We start from the raw sequence: 22423 nt of genomic DNA on the forward strand, positions 1-22423 counted from the left end.
GGCGTGCTACTTAAGTATGAGACCACAAAGGAACTAACTTTTAGAATAAACATATAAAGTTTTAAAAATTATCTATGGAAAACACACAAAATGAAAACACAGATGCTAAATAGGGTAAAATGTTTACTGCATACATAAAAACAAAGTTATAATCTGTCATATAAAAAGAGATTTTAGAGATCAATAAGAAAAAGATGAATGAATTCCCAAGAACAAACAGGAAAAAGACACTGATATATAAGTTATGAATGAAGAAACACAAGTGATTACAGCTTATGACAGGATATTCAAGCTCAATCATAAACTACAAGTCTAAATGATTTGTTGTTGTTGTTGCTGCTGTCATTGTCATTGTTTTTCCTTGAAATAACTTAAATTACCTCAATGGTAACATGATTTTATTGTGACATTGAACGAAGAGAGAGATGCTTGTGTAGCATGTAGGACTATAAATTGTTTTTAGCCTTAGTAAAAAATGACTGGTAATAGGAATCAAAATGTAAAATGTGCATATCTTCTGATGTACACATTTTACTTTTGAGAATATATCCTAAGCATATGCAAAATATGTAATAAAAATAATTTTAGAGTATTCTATGGTATATGGAAAATATGAACAATCTAAATAGCTATTAATAATAGGTAAATACATATATTATCATACTTTCTTGAAATTTATATTTATTACCATTTTTCTAATATTTAAAAAATCATTTAACATAGGTATGTTAATTATGTATGAGGGTATAGTGTTATGCAAAGTTACAAATACAAAATCAATACAACTCATTTTAAGGATTTTCTATCTCTGCTTGGTAGTAAAACTTTTATGGAATAAGTTAACAAGTTGCAATTGAAGTAGATTTGAGCTTTTCTGGTTGTAATCTCTTGGGCTTAGCCTCAGGTAATAACCAAAAAATTTCCATATATTTTTGTCCTTTAATCCTCATAATAAAACATTTGGATATATATTATTTTCTCTATTCCCTTGATGAGTGAATTGTGTTTTTTTCCCCTTTCTTTCTTTTCCTTCCTTCCTGCCTCCTACCTTCCTTCCTTCCTGCCTCCTACCTTCCTTCCTTCCTTCCTTTCCTTTCCTTTCCTTTCCTTCCTTTCCTTCCTTCCTTTCTTCCTTTCTCTCTCTCTTTCTCTTTCTCTTTCTTTCTTTCTTTCTTTCTTTCTTTCTTTCTTTCTTTCTTTCTTTCTTTCTTTCTTTCTCTCCTTCCTTCCTTCCTTCCTTCTTTCTTTCTCTTTCTTTCTTTTTCTTTTTTCTTGTAACCTGCTAAGGAAAACACAAGCTAAGATTTGATCCTATTGAAATGAAGACAACCTTTTCTCCAAAGCTGCTTGGAAATGAAATGACCACTTTTCTAAGTCATGGTTTATTCAGTTAACAAGGGCTTGTAATTTCCTGTGTGTTGAAACAATAATTTTCATCCTTACAATTCTAGTTCCAGCACTAAATGGAAGCTAGGTTGGGAGTTTGGCTCTCTGTCCTATTGCAATATATTTATTTCTGCATGGATATGCTAGAGAGAAAACTAGTTTATAGCTAGTGAGACAATGTTTAAACTTATTTCGCTATAAATGAAAAATCGCTTGTACTACTTTCAGTAATTGATTTTAAATGCCATTCAGGTTATCAAACCAGATATTTTCAAATGATGATAAGTAGAAAATAGTTTAATGCCAACTGATGTGGAAGTTGCTTATTTGCGTTAATTAATGAGGAGAGGTCTGGTCCATGAAAATATTGTATTACAAGCAGTGGCATTGCCAATGAGGCTGTTAGTGTACTCGAGAGTGTAGTATGGTGAAAGTTACATGTTAAATATCAATTATTGAAAAATGGAACATCTTTGAAAAGGAATTTTGCACTATAGAAAACGTCGCAGGAACTCTAAGAGCAATTCTAAGAGCAATTTAAAGAAGATTTGTCTATAATATAATAAGCTTATTTATATAACAGGGAATATATCAGGAAATGATTTATTCTGCTTGCTCAAAGATCTCCTTCGGGGTAATAAAGTACAATCTTCTGGTATTAGCTGCTATTAATACATAGGCCAGTTGAATTATATCCTAGGCAGAATAGCCCTACATGCAACTGAAAAATGTTGTCCAGGTGATTTTTGGTATGCTTTTAATATTTGAGTCATCAGCCATCCATTGTCTAAAGTAAAATAAATATATCAAATAAAAACATGTGTACTTCATTCATCTCATTAGGTTGTCAGCATTTACAGTCAGAGAGTATTTCTGAAAGTATTGTATTTCAGTTCCGAGGGAATACACTATAAATTATAAAATTGCTGATACGGTATCTAATTCTTTTCCACTGTGATGCCTACTAGACCCAAATAAACCAAAGAAAGGTATAAATAGTACTTTATTGTACATCTTGTGTGGGGACCGCATCATGCTGCCTATAACAGAATGACCAAATTGGTTTTGTGACGGTCAGTTTTGTTTTGCTTTTTAATTAGCAAGTTTATTTTTATGTTTTATAGATTTTGTCGTAAATACAGCCTAATTAACACCTATAAACTGTGACATGTCTAGACTATGCAATATTGTTTACTGAAAAAGAGATGAACTATCAAGGCATGAAAACACATGGATGAAATGTATGTGCATATTACTAAGTGAAAAAAGCCAATTTGAAAAGTCTGCATACTGGATGATTCCAACTATATGGCATTCTGGGAAATGCAAAATTGTGGAGACAGTAAAAAAAATTTAGCATTTGCTGGGGATTAGGATGGAAGAAGGGATGAACTCGTGGAACACACAGAATTTTGGGGGGCAATGAAACTATGCTGTGTGATACCTTAATCATGAAGATGAATCATTATATACTCATCATAACTCACGGAATATACAACATCAAGAGTAAACCCTAGTGTAAATTATGGACTCTGGGTGACAATGGTGTGTTGATATACGTTTATTGATTGTAACATGAGTACCACTCTGGTAGGGGATATTGATAGTGGAGAGGCTGTGCGTGTATGGAGGCAGAGGTATGTGAGTACTCTCTGTAACTTCCACTCTATTTTGCTGTGAACCTAAAAGTGCTCTAAATATGTCTATTTTTAAAACATAAAATAAAAATAAAAAACCTGAATTTTATATTCTTAATCTTCATAGTTTTAGTCTCACCACCTTAAGTATTTTACTGTTTGCCACTTACCAAAATGGTGGTGCAATTGAAGAATGCTACGTGATTCCTCTATGTTGTATCATAGTAAAGTCATGCTTGCATTTTTTTCTTTCTTATTGTAGTAGAAAAGACATGGATTTTAGAATCTGTAAGATCTTAGTTCCAATTCTAGTTATACTAGCTGTGTATAAACTTATTTCGGTATAAATAAAAAATCGCTTGTACTACTGTCAGTAATTGATTTTAAATGCCATCCAAACCTGAAGGATAGAAAACATCCTTTTAAGGTTATAAATCTATCCAAATCTGAAGGATAGATAATATCCTTTTAAGGTTATAGTGAACATTAAGTAAGAAATATTTTGAAGTAGTTTAAAATACTGATAAATATTAAGTATACTTTTAATACTCATATATATTTTCCCTTTCAATCAATACTTGTTTTTCGATGTTCACAAAGCTTTTGTTAAAAGGGCAATGTTTTAAAAATATTTCTGTAGAGCTGTAGTTTATCATTGTGTGAGTCATATTACAACACTAGAGTCTCCTAGCTCATAGCTAGGAGCTAGTTAGTTCTTAACTGTGTGAAGAAGATAAATGTTTTGAAACGACAAAGTCATGACTCACTCATCTTAAAAGGTATCTCATTATCCTAGAACAAACTTGGCATCATTGTATTACTGACTTCCAAGAGAAACCAATCCCATTTTGCCTGTATTGTCTTTCCTCTTACCAGCATTCTTTTATAAATGCTGTTGACACAGTAGCTTGCTTTCTCACAGTTCAGTTTTCCTAACTGTTTGATTCCATGGCAAATCCATAATCCCATTTTAAATATTCTCCAGGCCATGAAAATGAATGCTATTTATATCAATTCGGCTGTTCAACTGCAGTGCAGAAAAAGCTTTTGTATCCAGAGATACAAGCCTCTGGTTCAAGCATAAATTACTGGGGTACACTGCTCTTTTTTCTTTTAAGCATAACTCTCCTTGACATGAATCCCCATAGGTGTCTTAGGTAATAACTGATATTCCAAGAAAAAAAAATTGTGAAAAACAGTTAAAGGAAAAGACAATTTACGTTTTTAATCTGATATATCAGATCATGTTTCCAAAATGAAATCTCTCTTAACTCCGGTAATCAATTAATTCATACATATTTCCATCAATAGATCTTTGAATAGTGGCTTAATTGGTCTTTTGGAAATGAATCATTTGCAAAGCTAGAGTCGTGCTTCATGTACTAGCTCCCTGAAAGGTAGTGTGCAGAGAGATTAAATCACAAAGTGGATTGTAATCAGGCAGATTGTGACTGTTTCCTACTTAAACTTTCAGTTTTAAAATTGAACTTGGCAGAGCTTATTTTATGAAGTATGAATAATATTTACTTCTTGAGGTTGATTTAAATATTAAGTAATATAATATATGTAAAGCACTATGCAGAATCTGGTACATAGCGAAAGCTAAATTCGAGTTATTATTATATGCAGGACTATCTTAAGTTTGACACTCTAGCTGTATTTTTCTAAACTATATAAATCACTTCGACTAAGTCAACTAGTATATTTTCTATGATGTACTCATTAAACCAAAAAGATTAATCATTTCTTGGAAAGCTTATGAACTTATAATATGCAGTCCTAATTGAACCATGACCTACAACAGAGTATTCCATACCAGTGTAATGTTTCTTGGCCTTGTTGCACCGAATGGAACATAAGCTCTGTGGGGACAGAGATTACATTTATTTTGGTCTTTGTATTTTGCAAGTTACCTCATTTATGAACTTGCACATAATTAATATTCAATAGTTACATAATTAGTATTCAATAGTCATTTATCAACTGACAACATACAAAAGTAAATACAAGTTATCAACTGACACTCTATCTTATTTTAAAAAAACTTTATTATGATAATCTTTTTAAAAATAGTAGCTATTGTGGTGCCTGTATCAAAGATATTAACAGAAATTTGTTAAATAAATGAATGTAGTTAATTTTCATTTACAGAGCATGAATGCCAGAATTTGGATAACTTCTGTACGTTCCTTGTGTTCAAATTCTGGCAGGACTAAAATATGTCTGTTTTTCCTTTCTTCCAATAATATTTCATGCCATGTTTATATAATTAATACAGTAGATTATTATCCATAAATTACATATATGCAAATTCAACTACAGGCTAAAGTTAACTTGTGCCCCACAAATCTACTCCTGGGTCTTTCACAGTCATTCATAGACATATGCAGAATAGCAGAACAATTGAGTTACTTTGTTGTCTACTTTCCCAGCTAAGGTTGAACGAGGTGACACTGTGCCTTCCTGTTTCAGCTCTTTTACTGTAAACAATTATCGTTTTGAGGGTCTACTTAGTGACATGTTTTTCACATTTTTGTGCTTTCTGTTGGTCATGTTCCTGTTTAAAATCACTTCCCACCAGTCACTTCTGCCCCCAAGCATAGTGATGAAGAGTTGTCCTGTCTTCCTTAGTGCAAGAATGCTGTGATGTGCCTTATGGAGCAAACACAGGTGTTAGATAAGCCTCATTCAAGCATGAGTTATAGTGTTGTTGGCCATGAGTTCAATGTTAATGAATCATTTAAAATAAGGTGTCTTTAAACAGAAACAAATATGAAGTAGGTTATAGGTTAAAGGGTTCATGAAAATGTGATCAGAGGCTCACAGGAACCTGATCCTGTTTTTCTCCTAGGAGCAATGATTCAGTAGTTGCTAATTCAGTATTTATGCTGAGAATACAGGTAAAAACAACTGCAAACAATGAAAATTGTCTATACCACTTGTAGTAGTCAACTCTTAGCAATCAAACTCTTCTTAGGGTTCACAGTATAATATAGAGATGATGAGCACCAGATTGGATTACATGATCTTTTGATGTTTTCTGAGTCTCCTAATACTTTTCTTGATGGGATTGAATGATTGGATATCTTATGGCCAGCTTCCAGAAATAAGCTGATCAAGTTTTGATATGGTATATTGGAATTCTATCCACTCCCACTGCCTTTTCCATAACTATTCACACTCTAATAAGCAGTGGAACATCATTTGCAGAGATGGGATGAATAGGTAATTTTTGGCTATGAAATTTGCTTGTCCCCAGAGGTCTCTCAGATGCTCAGTTTGGCTTTCACTGTGCAGCAGACAATCATTACAGGAAAAACTGTTACTCTTCCTAATCTTAAGTAACTTTGATTTTACCCTCTCATCATGAAATAAGACCTACTTAGCCATATGGAAGGGGAGTTTAAGAGAAAGGAAAATTAGGAATTTTAAAAAAGAGTAGAAATGTTATCCAAGGAAGGAGAGAGAAAGAGATGCAGATTAGCACAGGGTGAATTTAGACCAGAATGCCTTAATACAGATGTTCAGTAAAGCTAAATCTAATTCTCATTGAAAATCCCCCCTCCCTTTAAAATATCTCCAACACTATGTCAAGAAAGAGAGATAGAAACTTCTTCTTCCAACCTTGTTCAAGATTTTGCCCTCCCCCATACTCATTCTGTTGTGGGCAAGTAATGTGATTTTTCTTATTGAAAGTTAAAAAACAAGATGTATTTGAGATCTGCTGGGAACACACACACACATGCATAAAAAGATAGGGAATTTGGAGGAAAGTGTTCTAAACTCAGAGTAAAGGGCTAGGTTTTAATTATCTGCAGATGGCAAATTGCTGGCTTTGTAGGATGGATAGATAGATGATAGATAGATAGATAGATAGATAGATAGATAGATAGATAGATAGATAGATAGATAGATAGATAGATATGGATGAGGCCCAACCTATAATATGTTACTTCATTCTGCTGTGGGTTTGCAGACAAGTCTAGTTTAACTTCTTTATTGCAGTCTTCACCTCAACACACTTACTGCAAGAGACAATATTATTAGCAGGCTAAGAACTACAGAACAGAAGGTGGATTTATATATTCCCTTCTCCAATCACACCATTTGAAGACATGTAAGTCCTCTGGATTTACAATTAGAGAACGACCAGCAACCTCTATAAAAAATAGTGCAGAAAGAGACCAAGATTCAATAATTATACCCAGTTAGGTCTCAGTGTCTCCTTTGCCTAAAATGATAATGCCCAGCAACTTTTTCTCTTTAGATGTGTGCCTAAAAGCCAGGTACAGTGTGGTAGGTGACTCAAAGATAGGATGAATACCCTCTCTCCCCCCACGATATCATGACATATTTGTCTTCTTTGAAGACCAAGAACTCACTTGGCAGTTTGCTTTGGCAGCAGAGCTTTCTGAGAGAGAGAGAAAAAGAGAGAGAGAGAGAGAGAAAAGTATTGACAGAAGTGGTCACATTTCTCATCTTTTTGTCAGCTCTGGTAGTAAATTCAAGATTTAAATTTGTAGTAAGTATGGAACTTTATAGAACACAATGTAAATGTCAAAGTAGACACCAGGAAAAATTATTTTTGCTTCTACAGCCCTATCACAAAGGCAATCTCAGATTTAATAGTTATTCCAAAAGGAGCGGGAGCATAAAGCTTCATTGCAAAACACAATACTCTAACAAATGGTGGAAGGCTTGCAATTTCATTGCAAAGAGAGAACATAGCACTTCCTTGCCAAATATGTGGCAAATCATATTTAATTGAAGCTATTATTCCAGTGAGAAGAAATAACAATTTGACTTCTAGGGAGTTTTAATTGACAGTATTATAATATTTGTGCAATGTACATCCACTACAAGAATAAAAGAAGCTTTTACAATTGCATACTGAAAAATGAAAGTATCAATAAAATTTCTGTAAATCCTGGAAATAATAATATCACAATATAGCTAGCTAAAGAACAATTTTCTTCACTAGATTCACATAGCTTAGAGAAAAATAATTTCCACAGAAATATACTCATCATCACTTTCCCTAACCCATCTTTTGTAATTTTCCTAATTTCCTCTGTATTCCACTATTTCATCATCTCATTATTAAGAAGCAAAACATAGAGGAATTTTTGCATTATGCACTACAGTCTTTTGTTTGAAATTTAATGGGTCATGAGTTCTGCAGTCCTTGGGAAGATAGTCTTAAAAAAAAAAAACAAAACGGGGATTTTTAGATATTACATACTTGTAGCCATCTGCTTAATATGTCATTTTCAACCATTACTATGAAGGTGTGGGGAGTGTTATCTCACTTCGACTTCACCAACAAACACTTCAACATGCATTAGTTTTTTTCCTATCAGAACCATCACTCAAGAAATACCAGTTGAATGCATATAAACATGGCACTGTGCTAGGTAATGTGGAGGATGCAAAGGTAATAGACACCTGTATCTGACAACATTCCAGTAGGAAAAGGAGACTTACACAAAATGTTTATGTAGTTTCACTACAGAGTGAGATGTGTCCTAAGAGTCACGCAGGAAACTGTGCGAGATGGATTTCAGTAGAAGAAATCAATATGAGCTCCATACGGGGGCTTTATTATAAGGGGTAGAATTTTCACCTCAGTTAAGGTAGAATGTCCTTGGGAGAAAAGCGAAAAAAGTTCAGGACACACAGGAAGAATCCATCTAATTTGAAGTATAGACGATGTAAAGGGAGGCAGTGGGTGATAAGTTTAGAAAAACATGTAAAAGCCAAAATAACAAAATTATTTAACATCAGATGAGGCAATTTGAACTTTATTTTACAGGCAATAGGGCATTAGTGAAAATTTTGAACAAGAAAGTAACATAATCACAATTATACTCAGGATAGAGTGGATTGCATAAGCAATGGAATTGATATTAGAAAGAAAAATTAGGCATAAGGCACAGAGAGGGTGATAAACTTCTGAGCTAGAATATTTTATATTTTCATTTCTGCCCAACACCAATTCTTGGATTACCTGGATGTTACTAAGAATATATATACATATATTCACGTTAAGATAAAGCTATGGTCAATAATGTTTCTTTTTTAATTTCAGATTTTTCATTATTCATATACTGCTTCGTATGTGATTTACAGCATACACACTAGGTAAGTCCTTTGATTTTCTGGTTTTCATGAGCAATTGTGTTACTAAATTGTTGTTGTAGATATCAGTCTGTTCATGTAAAAATATTCACATTTTTTCAAGGGAAGTTTGGGAGTTAAATCCTCCAGAAGTAGAGGACTCCGTCTTGCAGTACGCAGCCTGGGGTGTCCAAGGGCAGCAGCTGGTAAGCGCAGGCATTGGTATGCACTGAACACTGCCAATCATGGTTTTATGGAAGATGTTAACTGAAACTTTGGAAAAACCATAGGAAAACTTGTCCTACAAAACTTTATGTTTCCCTAAGTCCTTTATATCTTTTATCTAAAGTTCCAACTTAAGAATACATTAAATGATACTAGTATTATTTTATCAGTTAATAAAGACAAAAGTTTATTAAGTAATATATGATTAAACTGCTGGTTTATAATGAAACCTAGAAGAGGTTCAAGGTTACTAGGACCTCGTACTGCATAATTTCCATTACATAATATTGTCAGTTTTCATGAAAAATTCAAAATAAAGATTATTTTTTCTTAAAACATTGTTCAGGGTAAAAATTTAGACAGAATTATTTAATATTCTCTTAAGAGAGGATTTTTACCTTTATTTTTATTTTGAAATTATTACAAACTCAAAAAGATAATTATTGATGTATAAAGCAGTTTGAGCAATTATATATATATATATATATATGTGCGTGTTTATTTTAGGCAAAGTCTTGCTCTATCATCCAGGCTGGAGTGAGATCTCAGCTCACTGCAACCTCTGCCTCCCAGGTTTAAGCAATTCTTGTGCTTCAGCCTCTCGAGTACTTGGGATTACAGGCACATGCTACCAGGTCTGGCTAGCTTTTATATTTTTAGTAGAGATGGGGTTTTACCATGTTGGCCAGGCTGATCTCAAACTCCTGACCTCAAGCGATCCACCCACCTAGGCCTCCCAAAGTGATGGGATTACAGACATGAGCCAGTGAGCCCCGCCTGCAATGTTATATTCTTGTACATATCTCATGGTGACCATGTAAAGCCTTTCTCAAGGGAATATTGCTCAGGGAGTAGTATTGCTTACTATACTGTGCATGCTCAGATGTACTGAGCATCACCAAACTGATTTCTAGGTTATTTGTTAAGCGTGTTTACACCTACCAGCAATAATGAGAGCGTTCCCTTTGTTCCATATCCTTGCCAACACCTGTTTTTCCAGACTTTTAAATAATTACCCAAATGATGATACAAAATGGTATTTTGTTATAGTTTTATTAACATTTATTATTTCCTTGAATTCTAATAAGCTAGAGCAACTTTTCATATGGTTACTGGCAATTTGTATTTTTTCATATATGAAATATCTATTCATATATTTGTCCATTCACATTTTTTATTCTTTTTTTTTAGTTAAAAGGAACCCCTTATATGTTCTGGATATTAATACATTGTTTGGTCTATCTTCATCTAGTTTTCGGATTTACTTCTCACTCTCTTAATGGATCCATTTCTACAAACATTTTTTTTATAAATGTAGTCTGATTTATCAAATACGTGATTTGTACTTTTTGTTATTGATGAAATCTTTACAATGAAATCATACTTCTCTAGAATTTTTCAAGTGGGCCTTCCATGTATAGGTTCTTGATCCATCCATCTGAAATTGCTTTTTTTGGTATGGTATTAAGTCCCTATCCATTTTTATATATGTTTTATATGGCCAACAATTGTCCTGAAACCTTTTGTTGACCACTTCATTCTTTAACTATTCATCTGCAGTGTTACAGTGTTATGCTGTACATATCCATGAGTCTTCTTCCGGCTCTTTTTTTTTTTTCCAGGTTGTTTGTCTATTAATGTGCTAAGACAACAAGTGTCTTAATTAAAATAAGCTTTACTATCTGACAAGGCAGTTTCATATGCTGCCTTTGACTCTTCTTGACTTTTTAGCCTTTCATATGAATGTCACAATTGTCTTTCATGTTACATGCCCATTTTCAGAATTTTGAATTTATTATTTGAATCTATATGTCTATTTTGGGAAATTAACATCTTAGTGATACTGAATCTTCATATCTACAAACATTTAATATATGTATTTAGTTATTTAAGACTCTTAATATCTCAGTCAAATTTTACAATTTTATATCTAAAAATTTACACTTTATCATTTTGGTGACTCTTTTAAGTGCTTGCATTTCTTATTTTAAAAATGTTTGCTACTGGTAAATAGAAAGGTACTCAAATTATTTATTTAATATATATCAACCTTGCTACGCACAATTATAAATTCCAAATAATTCTGTGTAGACTATTATGCTTTTTGTTAATAATGACATTTTTCTTTTCCATTTCAATTTTTATAATTTCTATGTTGTTAAAATCCTTCTGCACTAGTTAACCTATGAATGCAACTAGGTATGGTGGGGTTTTTTGTTTTTTGTTTTTGCTGGAATACTAAAAAATTGATTCTATGATGGTTACTGGGTTAAGTTTTACAATTTTTTTTTAGTTAGTTTTAGTTAGTGACTGCAATTGATGAGACATGCTTTATGGCTTGGGATTTTTTCAAAATGCTTTTTATGTGATGGATAATTTTATATATTTTCTATACAACAGGTACAATGTTCTATATGTGCCTACTGGATCAATCTTAATAATTATGTTTCTAAGAGCTATATTTTCTTACTAATGACAGTGGATATGTGATTTTTTTTCTTTAGTTGTCAATTTTGCATTATATAATTTGAACGATGTTGTAAAGAATGAGGAAGTTATAAAATGATAAATACATCTTTCTATTGAATTCAAATTTTTTATACCTTAATCAATATATTTACCTTATTTACCTTTAATAATTCTGATCGGCCAACCCTCATCCTATCCTTTAACTAGTTCTTTTAACGTAGTTTAGAATCCTCTAGGTTTTTTAAAATTTGAATTGCTGTTTTAACAACAGTTGGTTGGGCTGAGTTAAGTTTTTAATTTCCTGCAAGCCTCAATTTCCTCATCTATAAATAGAAATATGTACACCATCAAATCATTGTGATAATTATTTTGGAAAATGTGACTATTTTTCATAATAAAGTGCACATTACTATTGTTTATATCCTATTTTATAAATCTGAATGTATATTTCTTAAGCTTATTAGCGAAATAGGGTAATTATAACAGATATTTCATATCATTAGAAGGCTACAGAATAATACACTGTTGCTTAATAAGGTTTCCTTTCATTGGAAAATAATCTGCACCCTCAAATATTCAAAGTAATCCTACAAACAACACTGCATTCACTGTCCTTTCCACACTAGGTGGTTGAATAATTGAGTAAATCATTATAATGAAAACAGGTTAGTGATTTAAAATGAAAAATGTATGCAATTGTCCAGATACCACAGATTATAGACATTATGTTTGCTTTTATCTTGTAGATATTTAGATAAATTAACAAAGAATGCATTTAATCTACCGTCACAGAACTCTCTGTAATCTATCCCACTATGATATTTCTGAAAAGTGGCAGCAAAATTTGCATAGAATATGGTAGATATGAATGCGCAGGGTTTGGTCTAGATAAGGCGTGTAATCAATGAAACATTCATGGACAATGGTGAGTGGACACCAAGAAGTGGCAGGCGCTCTCATCCTTCCTGTTTCACTCTGATGTTGTGAACAATAGAGCTGGTCCATTGGGCCTGAAGCAACTTTGGAACAAACAAAATTCCAGAACACAGAAACCCAAGACAACTCCACCTTTTGTACAAAATACTGCCCAGTATTTTAGAAAAAAATGGACAGTATTTTGGAAAATCTTTTACACCTTGATTGGTTTTAAATGACCCTCTTATTCTTCATACTTGAGGGAAACCAACACCTATGACAAAATAATAGCACTTTGATGCACTCAGGGAAATAGTATTAATGTATGCATTTTCTTTATTTGTTATTGATTCCTTATTTTTTAATATATTTAAGAAAATTATGAAAATACTAAAAATGTATAAAAATTATAGGTTCCCTGTTTGAAGCCATATTGCAGGTGATTACATTCTGGTTCTACTGCTTACTAGCTGTTGATCTTGAGAACATTATTTAATCTTGATATGCCTTACTGTTTCCATCTTTAAAATGGTAGTGCTTTATCAATAGTGCTATTCTGGTGTTTAATGTATGAAATACAGTTCTAAAGCACTTTGAATAGTATCTGGCGTATAATAAGTATTTTGTAGGTGTTCACTTTTACTATTATTAAAAAATCTGTTTTCATATGAATTTAAACACCTTAGGGAATTTTAGGGTGACTAGTTTTGTGGAGAATTAAGCTTAAGTTTTCTGTAATGTCATTTTTCAAACTCCTTTGGGGAATTCTTAAGAGAAATTTCATATTTATCAAGTTTATCTTTTGAGTGCATGCAAACATAAATTTAAAAAAGTAAAAGACATACTTCTACAAATGGCCAATGCTCCATTTCATATGAGTTTGGCATGCTTTGTCAATACTCGAAGCTATTAGCAAACTCAGCAATATGATTTTATTAGAGATGAGTCATTACAATACTTTAATTAGTTTTGCATTAAATAAAGAGCCTTGTAGTGTTTACTAACTAAGGATAATTAATTATCCTTCATTTTCAGCTTCTAATCTTATTTGCTGTAAAAGAAATTCCTGGTATTATAGAAGAGAGGCAAGGGATTGACATAATTTATTGATGAAGAGGATCTAAGTTAGAACTCAGAATATTGAGGAGAACTTTCAATAGCACTAAGTGTGAGTAAAGGCAATTTAGATGTGTCAAAATTTGTGGAAAAATGAACCTGAAGCAATAAAGAGTGCATTATTTGGAGAAGGTGGTGAGTGAACCACTTTAGCTGTAATAAATGTTTTATTGAATAGAAATGGTTTGGGAAGAGGAATCTGGGAATTATGGTAGAAGGAGAAGCACCAGGAATCTGTTTTTCCATTCAGATAACAATTGCTACAGTAGACATGTAACTATTGAGAACTCTAGTCTGTTGAAAGTGTGTAAATTTTATGGGAAGGCTTGAATGGAAGTTTGTGGTTAATTTTAGTTGACTTGAACTCTTAGCTCAGAAGCAGCTACCTATCTTCGACCCCAGCCCCATGGCAGGCAGCTGTGCTTATGTTCCTGGAGCATGCATTCATCTTGCAGGAACCAGGTTGGACAATAAGGGCCCTGTGATGCAAATAAGTAAGGATTTGTATTCTTATTGTTTATTGCCCCTTCTCATTATGAAATTGTAGATATAGAGGAAGGCAGCTATTGTTTCACGTCCTTACACCCTTATAACAAGCTCCTCTCCCTCCAGCTGAAGTGAATTCTAAGGTGGTTAAAAGGCCAGTGCCCTTTCCTACTCTTCATTTTTCTCTTTTTTGAGGGATGTCAGCCATTAAAGATTAAGATATTCCAAGGCAACTGAATGTATGGGAGAAATTAGCAAGTCACCATACATGCACAGGGAAAGATGCAGGCTTACAAAAGATCTGAGAAGACTTTTTTCACATAAGGCTGATTCTCAGCATAAAGACAGCCTCCAACAATTACAAAAGAACCAACATAACAAAACAAAAGCAAAAACATAAAATAGAAAACCATGGGAAATGGGAATGTATTAGTCCGTTCTCATGCAGCTAATAAAGACATGCCTGAGACTGGGTAATTTATAAAGGAAATAGGTTTAATGGACTCACAGTTCCACATGGCTGGGGAGGCCTCAAAATCATGGTGGGAGGCAAAGGAAGAGCAAAGTCACGTCTTACATGGCAGTGGGCAGGAGGGCATGTGCAAGAGAACTCCCCTTTATAAAACCATCAGATCTCATGAGACTTATTCACTATCATGAGAACAGCTTGAGAAAAACCTGCCCCCATGATTCAATTACCTCCCACCAAGTCCCTACCATGACATGTGGGAATTATTAAAATTCAAGGTGCAATTTCAGTGGGGACACAGAGCCAAATTATATCAGGGGAGATTCTGATTTCCAGATTATTATTAGATTCAAATTATTAGAATCATTAATAGAATTATTATTATTAGATTCAAATTGTCTGGTTTTCAACAATGAAAAAATTACAAAGAATACAAAGCAATAAGGAAGTACGGCCCATTCAAAGGGATAAAAGACCCAACATCAAGAAATAATGGAAGTCACGGAAAATATGAAGAACATGATGTATGAACAAAATGGAAATACCAGTGGAGAGAGAGAGAGTAAACCTAAAAGACACCAAATAAAAAGTTCTAGAGCAAAAGCTTACAGTAACTGAAATAACAGTTTTACTAGAGAGTCAAGATATACTTGAGCAGGGAGAAGAAAGAAGTAGTGAAACTGAAGATAAGACAAGTGAAATGATTGAGTATTAGGAACATAAAAAATAAAAGACTGAAGAAAAATAAACAGAACCTAAGGGACCTATGGAGTACCATCAAGTGGGGCAACATATGGATTGTGGGAATGTTAGAAGTAGAAGAGGGAGATAAAGGGGTAGAAAAAATATTTTTAAAAATTAACAGCCCCAAATTTGATGAAAATCATTAGTATAAATAACCAAGAGCTCGAACTCAGAGACCCACACCAAGACAAGTTACAATCAAACTGTTGAAAGACAAAGACAAAGAGAATTTTGAAAGCAACCTGAGAGAGGCCCTCCTCGCTTGTCACATACAACATATCCTTATCAGCAGATTTCTCATCAGAAACATAAGAAGCCACAAGACAGTGGGCTGATGTGTTCAAAATTCTAAAAGAAAAACAAAACAAATCAAAATCTGTTAACCAAAAATTTCATGTCTGGAAAAACTGTGTTTCAAAAGCAAGAGAGAAATTAAGACATTCTCAGATAAAGAAAAATTGACAAGAGTTACCACTAGGCCTACCCTGCAAGAATTACTAGTGGGAGTCCAGCAGGTTGAAATGAAAGTACACTAGGCAGTAATTTGAAGCCTTATAAAGAAATAAAGATCCCGATAAATGTAAATACATGGGCAATTATAGAAAAGTATGTTATTGTTACAATGATTTGTAACTGCACTTTTTCTTTTCTACTTAATTTAAAAAGCTAACGTATTTAAAATTTTTAGTCTAAAAGCTAACATTATTTTAACTTTAATTTGTATTTTACATTTTGTTTTAGACATAATTTAAGAGACTAATGCCTTAAATGTCATTAGTTAATACCTTTGGATGTACAATATACAAATATGTAATTTTGTGACTTCAATAATTGAGGGAGGTGAGGATGAAACTATAAATGAGCAACGTTTTTGAATGTTTTTGAGGTTAAGCTGGTATAAATTCAAATCAGCACTATAACTTTATGATGTTGCATGTAACCGCCATGGTAACAACAAAGAAAATAATAAATATACACAAAAGAAAGGAAATGAGAATGGAATTAAAGCATTCTACTATTAAAAATTAACTAAACTCAAATAAGACAGTAATGTGGAAAATGAGGGTAACAAAAGACAGGGGATATAGAAAAGAAATAGAAAAATCACAAAAATAAGTTATTCCTTATCAGTAATTACTTTAAATATAAATAGATTAAATTATTCAATTAAAAGATAGAAACTAAGAAGATAAGTTTTAAAATATAATATGATTCAACTACATATGCTCTATAAGAAACTCATTGTAGATACGAAGACACGAATAAGCTGAAAATAAAAGAATGGAAAGAGATATTTCATGCAAACAGTAAGCAAAATAAAATAGGGGTTGCTATACTAACGTAAAAATAGGTGTTAAATCATAAACAGTTTTGAGAGACAAATAAATCAATACAGTAAGAAGATATAACATTTCAAACATTTATACACCTAATAACAGACCATCAAAATATATAAAGCTAAAAATGAATAAAATTGAAGGGAATATATATATATATATTTCTACCATAATTGTTGGTGATTTCAACACCATACTCTCAATAATGGCTAGAAAAACCAGAGAGAAGATAATTAAGAAAATAGAGGATTTAAAAAACACAGTAAGGCCAGGCGCAGTGGCTGACGCCTGTAATCCCAGCACTTTAGGAGGCTGAGGCAGGCGGATCACGAGGTCAGGAGATCGAGACCATCCTGGCTAACACGGTGAAACCCCGCCTCTACTAAAAACACAAAAAATTATCTGGGCGTGGTGGCAGGCGCCTGTAGTCCCAGTTACTCTGAAGGCTGAGGCAGAATGGCGTGAACCTGGGAGGCGGAGCTTGCAGTGAGCCGAGATGTGCCACTGCACTCCAGCTTGGGCGAGGGAGCGAGACTCCATCTTAAAATAAATAAATAAACAAATAAAAAACACAATAAGCCAACTAGACTTAACAGATGTATACAGAACACTCAACCCAGCAACAGCGTACACGTTCTTTCATGGGCGTTTGAGAAATTCTTCAGGATGGATCATACATTTTGCCACCTATTAAGTCTCAATAGCTTTTACAAAATTATCACACAAAAGATCTTCTCTGATCACAATGGGATAAAGTTAGAAATCAATAACAAACTGAAAACTGAAAAATTTCTACATTTGTGGAAATTAGAAAACATTCTCTCAACCAATGAGTTAAAAAATTACAGAAAAATTAGAAAATACTTAGAGACGAAGTAAAATGAAAGCACAACATACCAAAATGTATGAGATGCAGCAAAAACAGTGTAAGCGGGAAGTAGCTATATATACTTACTGCTGTGGAATTAATGGTGTTCCCACAAAATTTATGTTGAAGCCCTAACCTCCAATGAGACTTTGTTAGTTTGTTGGAGATAAAAGTTTTAGGAGGTAATTAAGTTTGTACAAAATCATGTGTGACGCTTTAATCCAACAGGACTGGTGGCTTAAAAAGCAGAGGAAGATCTCTCATTCTTTCTCTTGCTCTTGCTGTCACTCTCACTTTCACTCTTGCTCTTTGTCTCTCTGTGCATACTCAAAGGAAAAGTCATGTGAGGGCAAAGCTGCCATCTGTAAGCCAGTAAGAGAGCTCTCACCAAAAACTGAAACATGTTGGAACCCTGATGTTGGATTCTTTAGCCTCCAGCACTGTAAATAAATATATTTCTGTTATAAACTGCACTGTCTTTGGTATTTTGTTATGGAAGGCTGAAAGGATTAAGACACTTACATTAGAAAACAAAAAAAGATCTCAAATCAACAACCTAATTTTACAACTGAAGGTCCTCAAAAAAGAAAAACAAACTAACCTAAAGATAGTAGATATAAACAAAGTAGATAATTAAAAACAGAGAAAATCACTAAAATCAAAAGTTGGTTCTTCAAAAAAATCAACTAAATTGACAAACCTTTAGTTAGCTTGACTGAAAAAAACAAAAAAACAAGAGAAGACTCAAATTCCTAAAATCAGATTGAAAGTGGGGATATTATAACCATTCCTACACAAATAAAAAGGATTATAATAGTACTATGAACAATTGTATACCAATAAACTGGATAACCTAGATGAAATGAAGATAGTACCAAAAATGCAAAACTTCATAGTAGAATCATGAAGAAATAGAAAATCTGAATAGGCTTATAGTTAATATGGATATTAAAGCAGTAATCAAAAACCTCCTGGCCAAAAACATTCTGGAACTGATGGCTTCATGGGTGAATTCTACTAAACATTTTTAAGAAAACCTAACACCAAGGCCAAGGCGGGTGGATCACCTGAGGTCAGGAGTTTGAGACCAGCCTGGCCAACATGGTGAAACCCTGTCTCTACTAAAAATACAAAGATTAGCTGGATGTGGTGGCAGGCACCTGTAATCCTAGCTACTCAGGAGGCTGAGGCAAGAGAATTGCTTGAACCTGGGAGGCAGAGGTTGCAGTGAGTTGTGATTTGAGATCACGCCACTGCACTCCTGCCTGGGCAACAGAGTGAGACTTTGTCTCAAAAAGAAAAACAAACAAACCAATATTTCTCAAACTTTTCCAAAAAGTCAAAGAGGAGAAAGCACTTCTTAACCCATTATATGCCAGCATTACCCTGATACAAAAATCTATACATGCTACAAAAAACTTACAGATCAATTTTTCTTATGAACATTTATGTAAAAATTCTTAACAAAATACTAGTACAACAAATTCAACTGTGTAAAAGATTATACAACATAGCTAACTGGGATTCATTCTTGAAATGTAAGGATCATTCAGTATATAAAAAACTGATCAATGTAATTGTATTAGTCCCTTCTCACATCGCTATAAAGAAATATCTGAGGATGGGTAATTTATAAAGAAAAGAGGTTTAATTGGCTCACAGTTCTGTAGGTTGTACAGAAAACATGGCTGGGAGGGCCTCAGGAAACTTTTACTCATGGCAGATGGGAAAGCTGGAGCAGGCATCTTCATGTGGCTAGAGCAGAGGAAGGGGGTGGGAGTTACCACACACTTTTAAACAAACAGATCTTGTGAGAACTCACTCATTATCCTGAGAAAAGCACAAAAGTGATGGTAGTAAACGATTCATGAGAAACCCACTGCCATGAGTTAATCACCTCCCAGCAGGCCCCTCCTCCAACTTTGGGGAACACATTTAACTTGAGATTTGAGTGAGGACACAGATTCAGATCATGTCAGTAGTATACTACATTAATGAAATTAAAGAAAAAAACACGTAATCATCTCAACTGATACAGAATAAGCATTTTTAAAAATTTAACACCCTTATATGACTAAAAAAAAAACATTCAACAAACTAGAAATAGGAGAAAAGTACCTCAACATAATAAATGTCATCATGTATGCAAAATGAACGGTGATCATTATACTTAATGGTCAAAGACTGAAAATATTTTCTTTGAGATGAGAAACAAGGCAAGGATCCTTCCTTTTGAAACTTGTTTTCATCACAGTACTGGAAGTCCTAGCAAAAGCAATTAAGCAAACAAAAAAATAAAATCAATTCAAATGGAAAGAAAAATAAAATTATTTCCATTTACAGATTATAAAATTTTATTTCTTTAAAAGCCTAGAGTCCACACACACACTCAGTATTTTAGAACTAATAAACACATTCAGCAAAGTACTAGGATAAAAAGTCAACACAGAGAAATCATATACATTTGTAAGTCTGTACAATAACTGTGGGCAATCTGAAAGGAAATTAAGAAAATAATTTTATTTACAATAGCATGAAGAAGGATACAATGCTAAGAAATTAGTCAAATTGATGAAAGACTCATACAATGAAAACTACAAAATATGTCTGAAAAAACTTAAAGGACACATAATAAATGTAAAGGCATACCATGGTCATGAATTGGAAGATGTAATCTTGTTATGATGTCAATATGCCCAACACAATCTACAGATTCAATTCAATCCCTATCAAAATCCAAATAATGTCTTTTTTGCAGATATAGAAAAGCCTATCCTAGAATTCATATGAAATTTCATAGGGCTTCAAGTATCCAAAACATTTGTAAAAAAGAAGAAAGTTGGAGAACTCACACTACTGGTTCAAAACTTACTACAATGTATAGAATTCAAAATAGTGTGACATAAATTAACTGTGCTGGTACAAAGACAGTAATATAGACCAATGGAAAAGAAGAGAGAGTCCAAAAATAAACTTTCGCATTTATGATCAAATGAAGGTGCCAAATCATTGAATCAGGAAAGGACTATCTCTTTTAAACAACTGATACTGGAAAAACTGGATATCCACATCATACACAAAAAATAAACTCTTACCTAATATCACATTCAAAACTTAACTCAGATTGGATCAAATATCTCAGCATAAGCTTTAAAACTATAAAACTTTTAGAAGAAAATATAAGACAGAAGTTTGAAGATATTGGAAGGAATAAATGAATTGAATCATTTTTCAGTGCTTTCTTGGATATGACACAAAAGACACCTGAAATTAAAAATTGACAAATTAGATTTTATCAAACCTTAAAACTTTTGTGCATCAAGAACACTATCATTGGAGTAAAAAGGCAACCTGTGGAATGGGAGAAAATATTTCCAAATCACTTATCTAAGAAGAGGTTAATATAGAGGAATTTTATATTACAGGAATAAAGTATACAGGAGTTCTTATATAGAGGGATTCTAAAACGTAATAAAAAGAAAGCAACCTGATTCCAAAATGGGCAATGAACATAGATATCAAAAAATATGTAAATGGCCAATAAGTTCATCAAAATAGCAATTCCTATGGAAAGAAGTTTGATCCTAATATGAAGTGGAACCTTAGGAATTAACCATTTTCAGTAGGTAAACACAACTGAATATAGATGCCTTGATATAATTCCATCGCAGTAAGTAGCAAAGTGTAAGTTAAAGTGAGCTAACATTTCATGCCTATATAATCATCAAAAGTTTAAGTTTGATAATACCATTTGCTAGTGAGAATACCATTTACTAGTACACAATAGGGACATGTATATCCTGCCAGAGGACGACTAGTGACACAATGACCTTGAGGAACAAGGTTAATTTCCTTGTTCTTCAAGGTCAAGTTTGTAGAACTTAGTCGTGTTGAAGAAGTCCATCTCTAACCCTCAGGGAGTGCTGGTGGGCATGTAAAATGGTACAGCCTCTTTGGAAAACAGTCTGGTATCTCCTCAAACAATTAAACAGAAAGTTATCATATGATCCAGCAATTCCATTCCTAGGGATATGCCTAAAAGTTCACACAAACTTTGTACACAAATGTCCACAGTAGAATTATTCATAGTAACCAAAAGGTGAGGAAAAACACAAATGTCTACCAACAAATGAATGGATAAACAAAATGTGGTATATTCAAACAATGAAATTATTATTCATACAATGAAATTATTCGGCCATAAGAAGAAATGAAGCACTGATACGTGCTACAGCTTGGATGAACCTTAAAAACATGCTAAGTGAAAGGAGCCAGTCTTCTTTCAGAAGTCAAATATGATTTCATTTATGGGAAAGTCCAGAATGAGGAAGTTTGCAGGACAGAAAGGAGATTAGTGGTTACTTACAGTTGGAAGGATTGAGGGATCAGGGAGTGATAGCTAAAGTATATGGGACTTCTTTTTGAGATAATGCAAATTTTATAAAATTAACTGTGATAATAGCTGCACACATCTGTGCATACAATACAAACTATAAATCTGTAATTTTTAATGGGTGACTTGTTTGGTATGTGAAGAATAGGTGTTTTTCTAAAGAAAGAACTGGTAAGTCCTACAACAGTAAGTTAGGCATTCAGTTGAAAAGGCTTGTGGTGCAAGAAGGTGTGTCATTTCTCTTTTTAAACAAATGTAGCC

The 22423-nt window shown here is 33.3% G+C and overlaps 1 protein-coding gene across 3 annotated transcripts in view; it reads left to right on the forward strand.

The window, feature by feature from the left end:
- The window catches only part of DPP10 (dipeptidyl peptidase like 10), a 1401573-nt gene that overhangs the window by 1232547 nt on the left and 146603 nt on the right, over positions 1 to 22423 (forward strand). For all 3 annotated transcript variants that reach the window (XM_063694707.1, XM_031008786.3, XM_019022737.4), the window contains exons 6-7: positions 9112 to 9164; positions 9265 to 9346. In XM_063694707.1, coding sequence (XP_063550777.1) covers positions 9112 to 9164; positions 9265 to 9346 — 135 coding nt within the window. The remainder of the gene's footprint in view (positions 1 to 9111; positions 9165 to 9264; positions 9347 to 22423) is intronic.

The sequence above is a fragment of the Gorilla gorilla genome, chromosome 11 (genome assembly GCF_029281585.2).
Source record: "Gorilla gorilla gorilla isolate KB3781 chromosome 11, NHGRI_mGorGor1-v2.1_pri, whole genome shotgun sequence".
Lineage (NCBI taxonomy): Eukaryota > Metazoa > Chordata > Mammalia > Primates > Hominidae > Gorilla > Gorilla gorilla.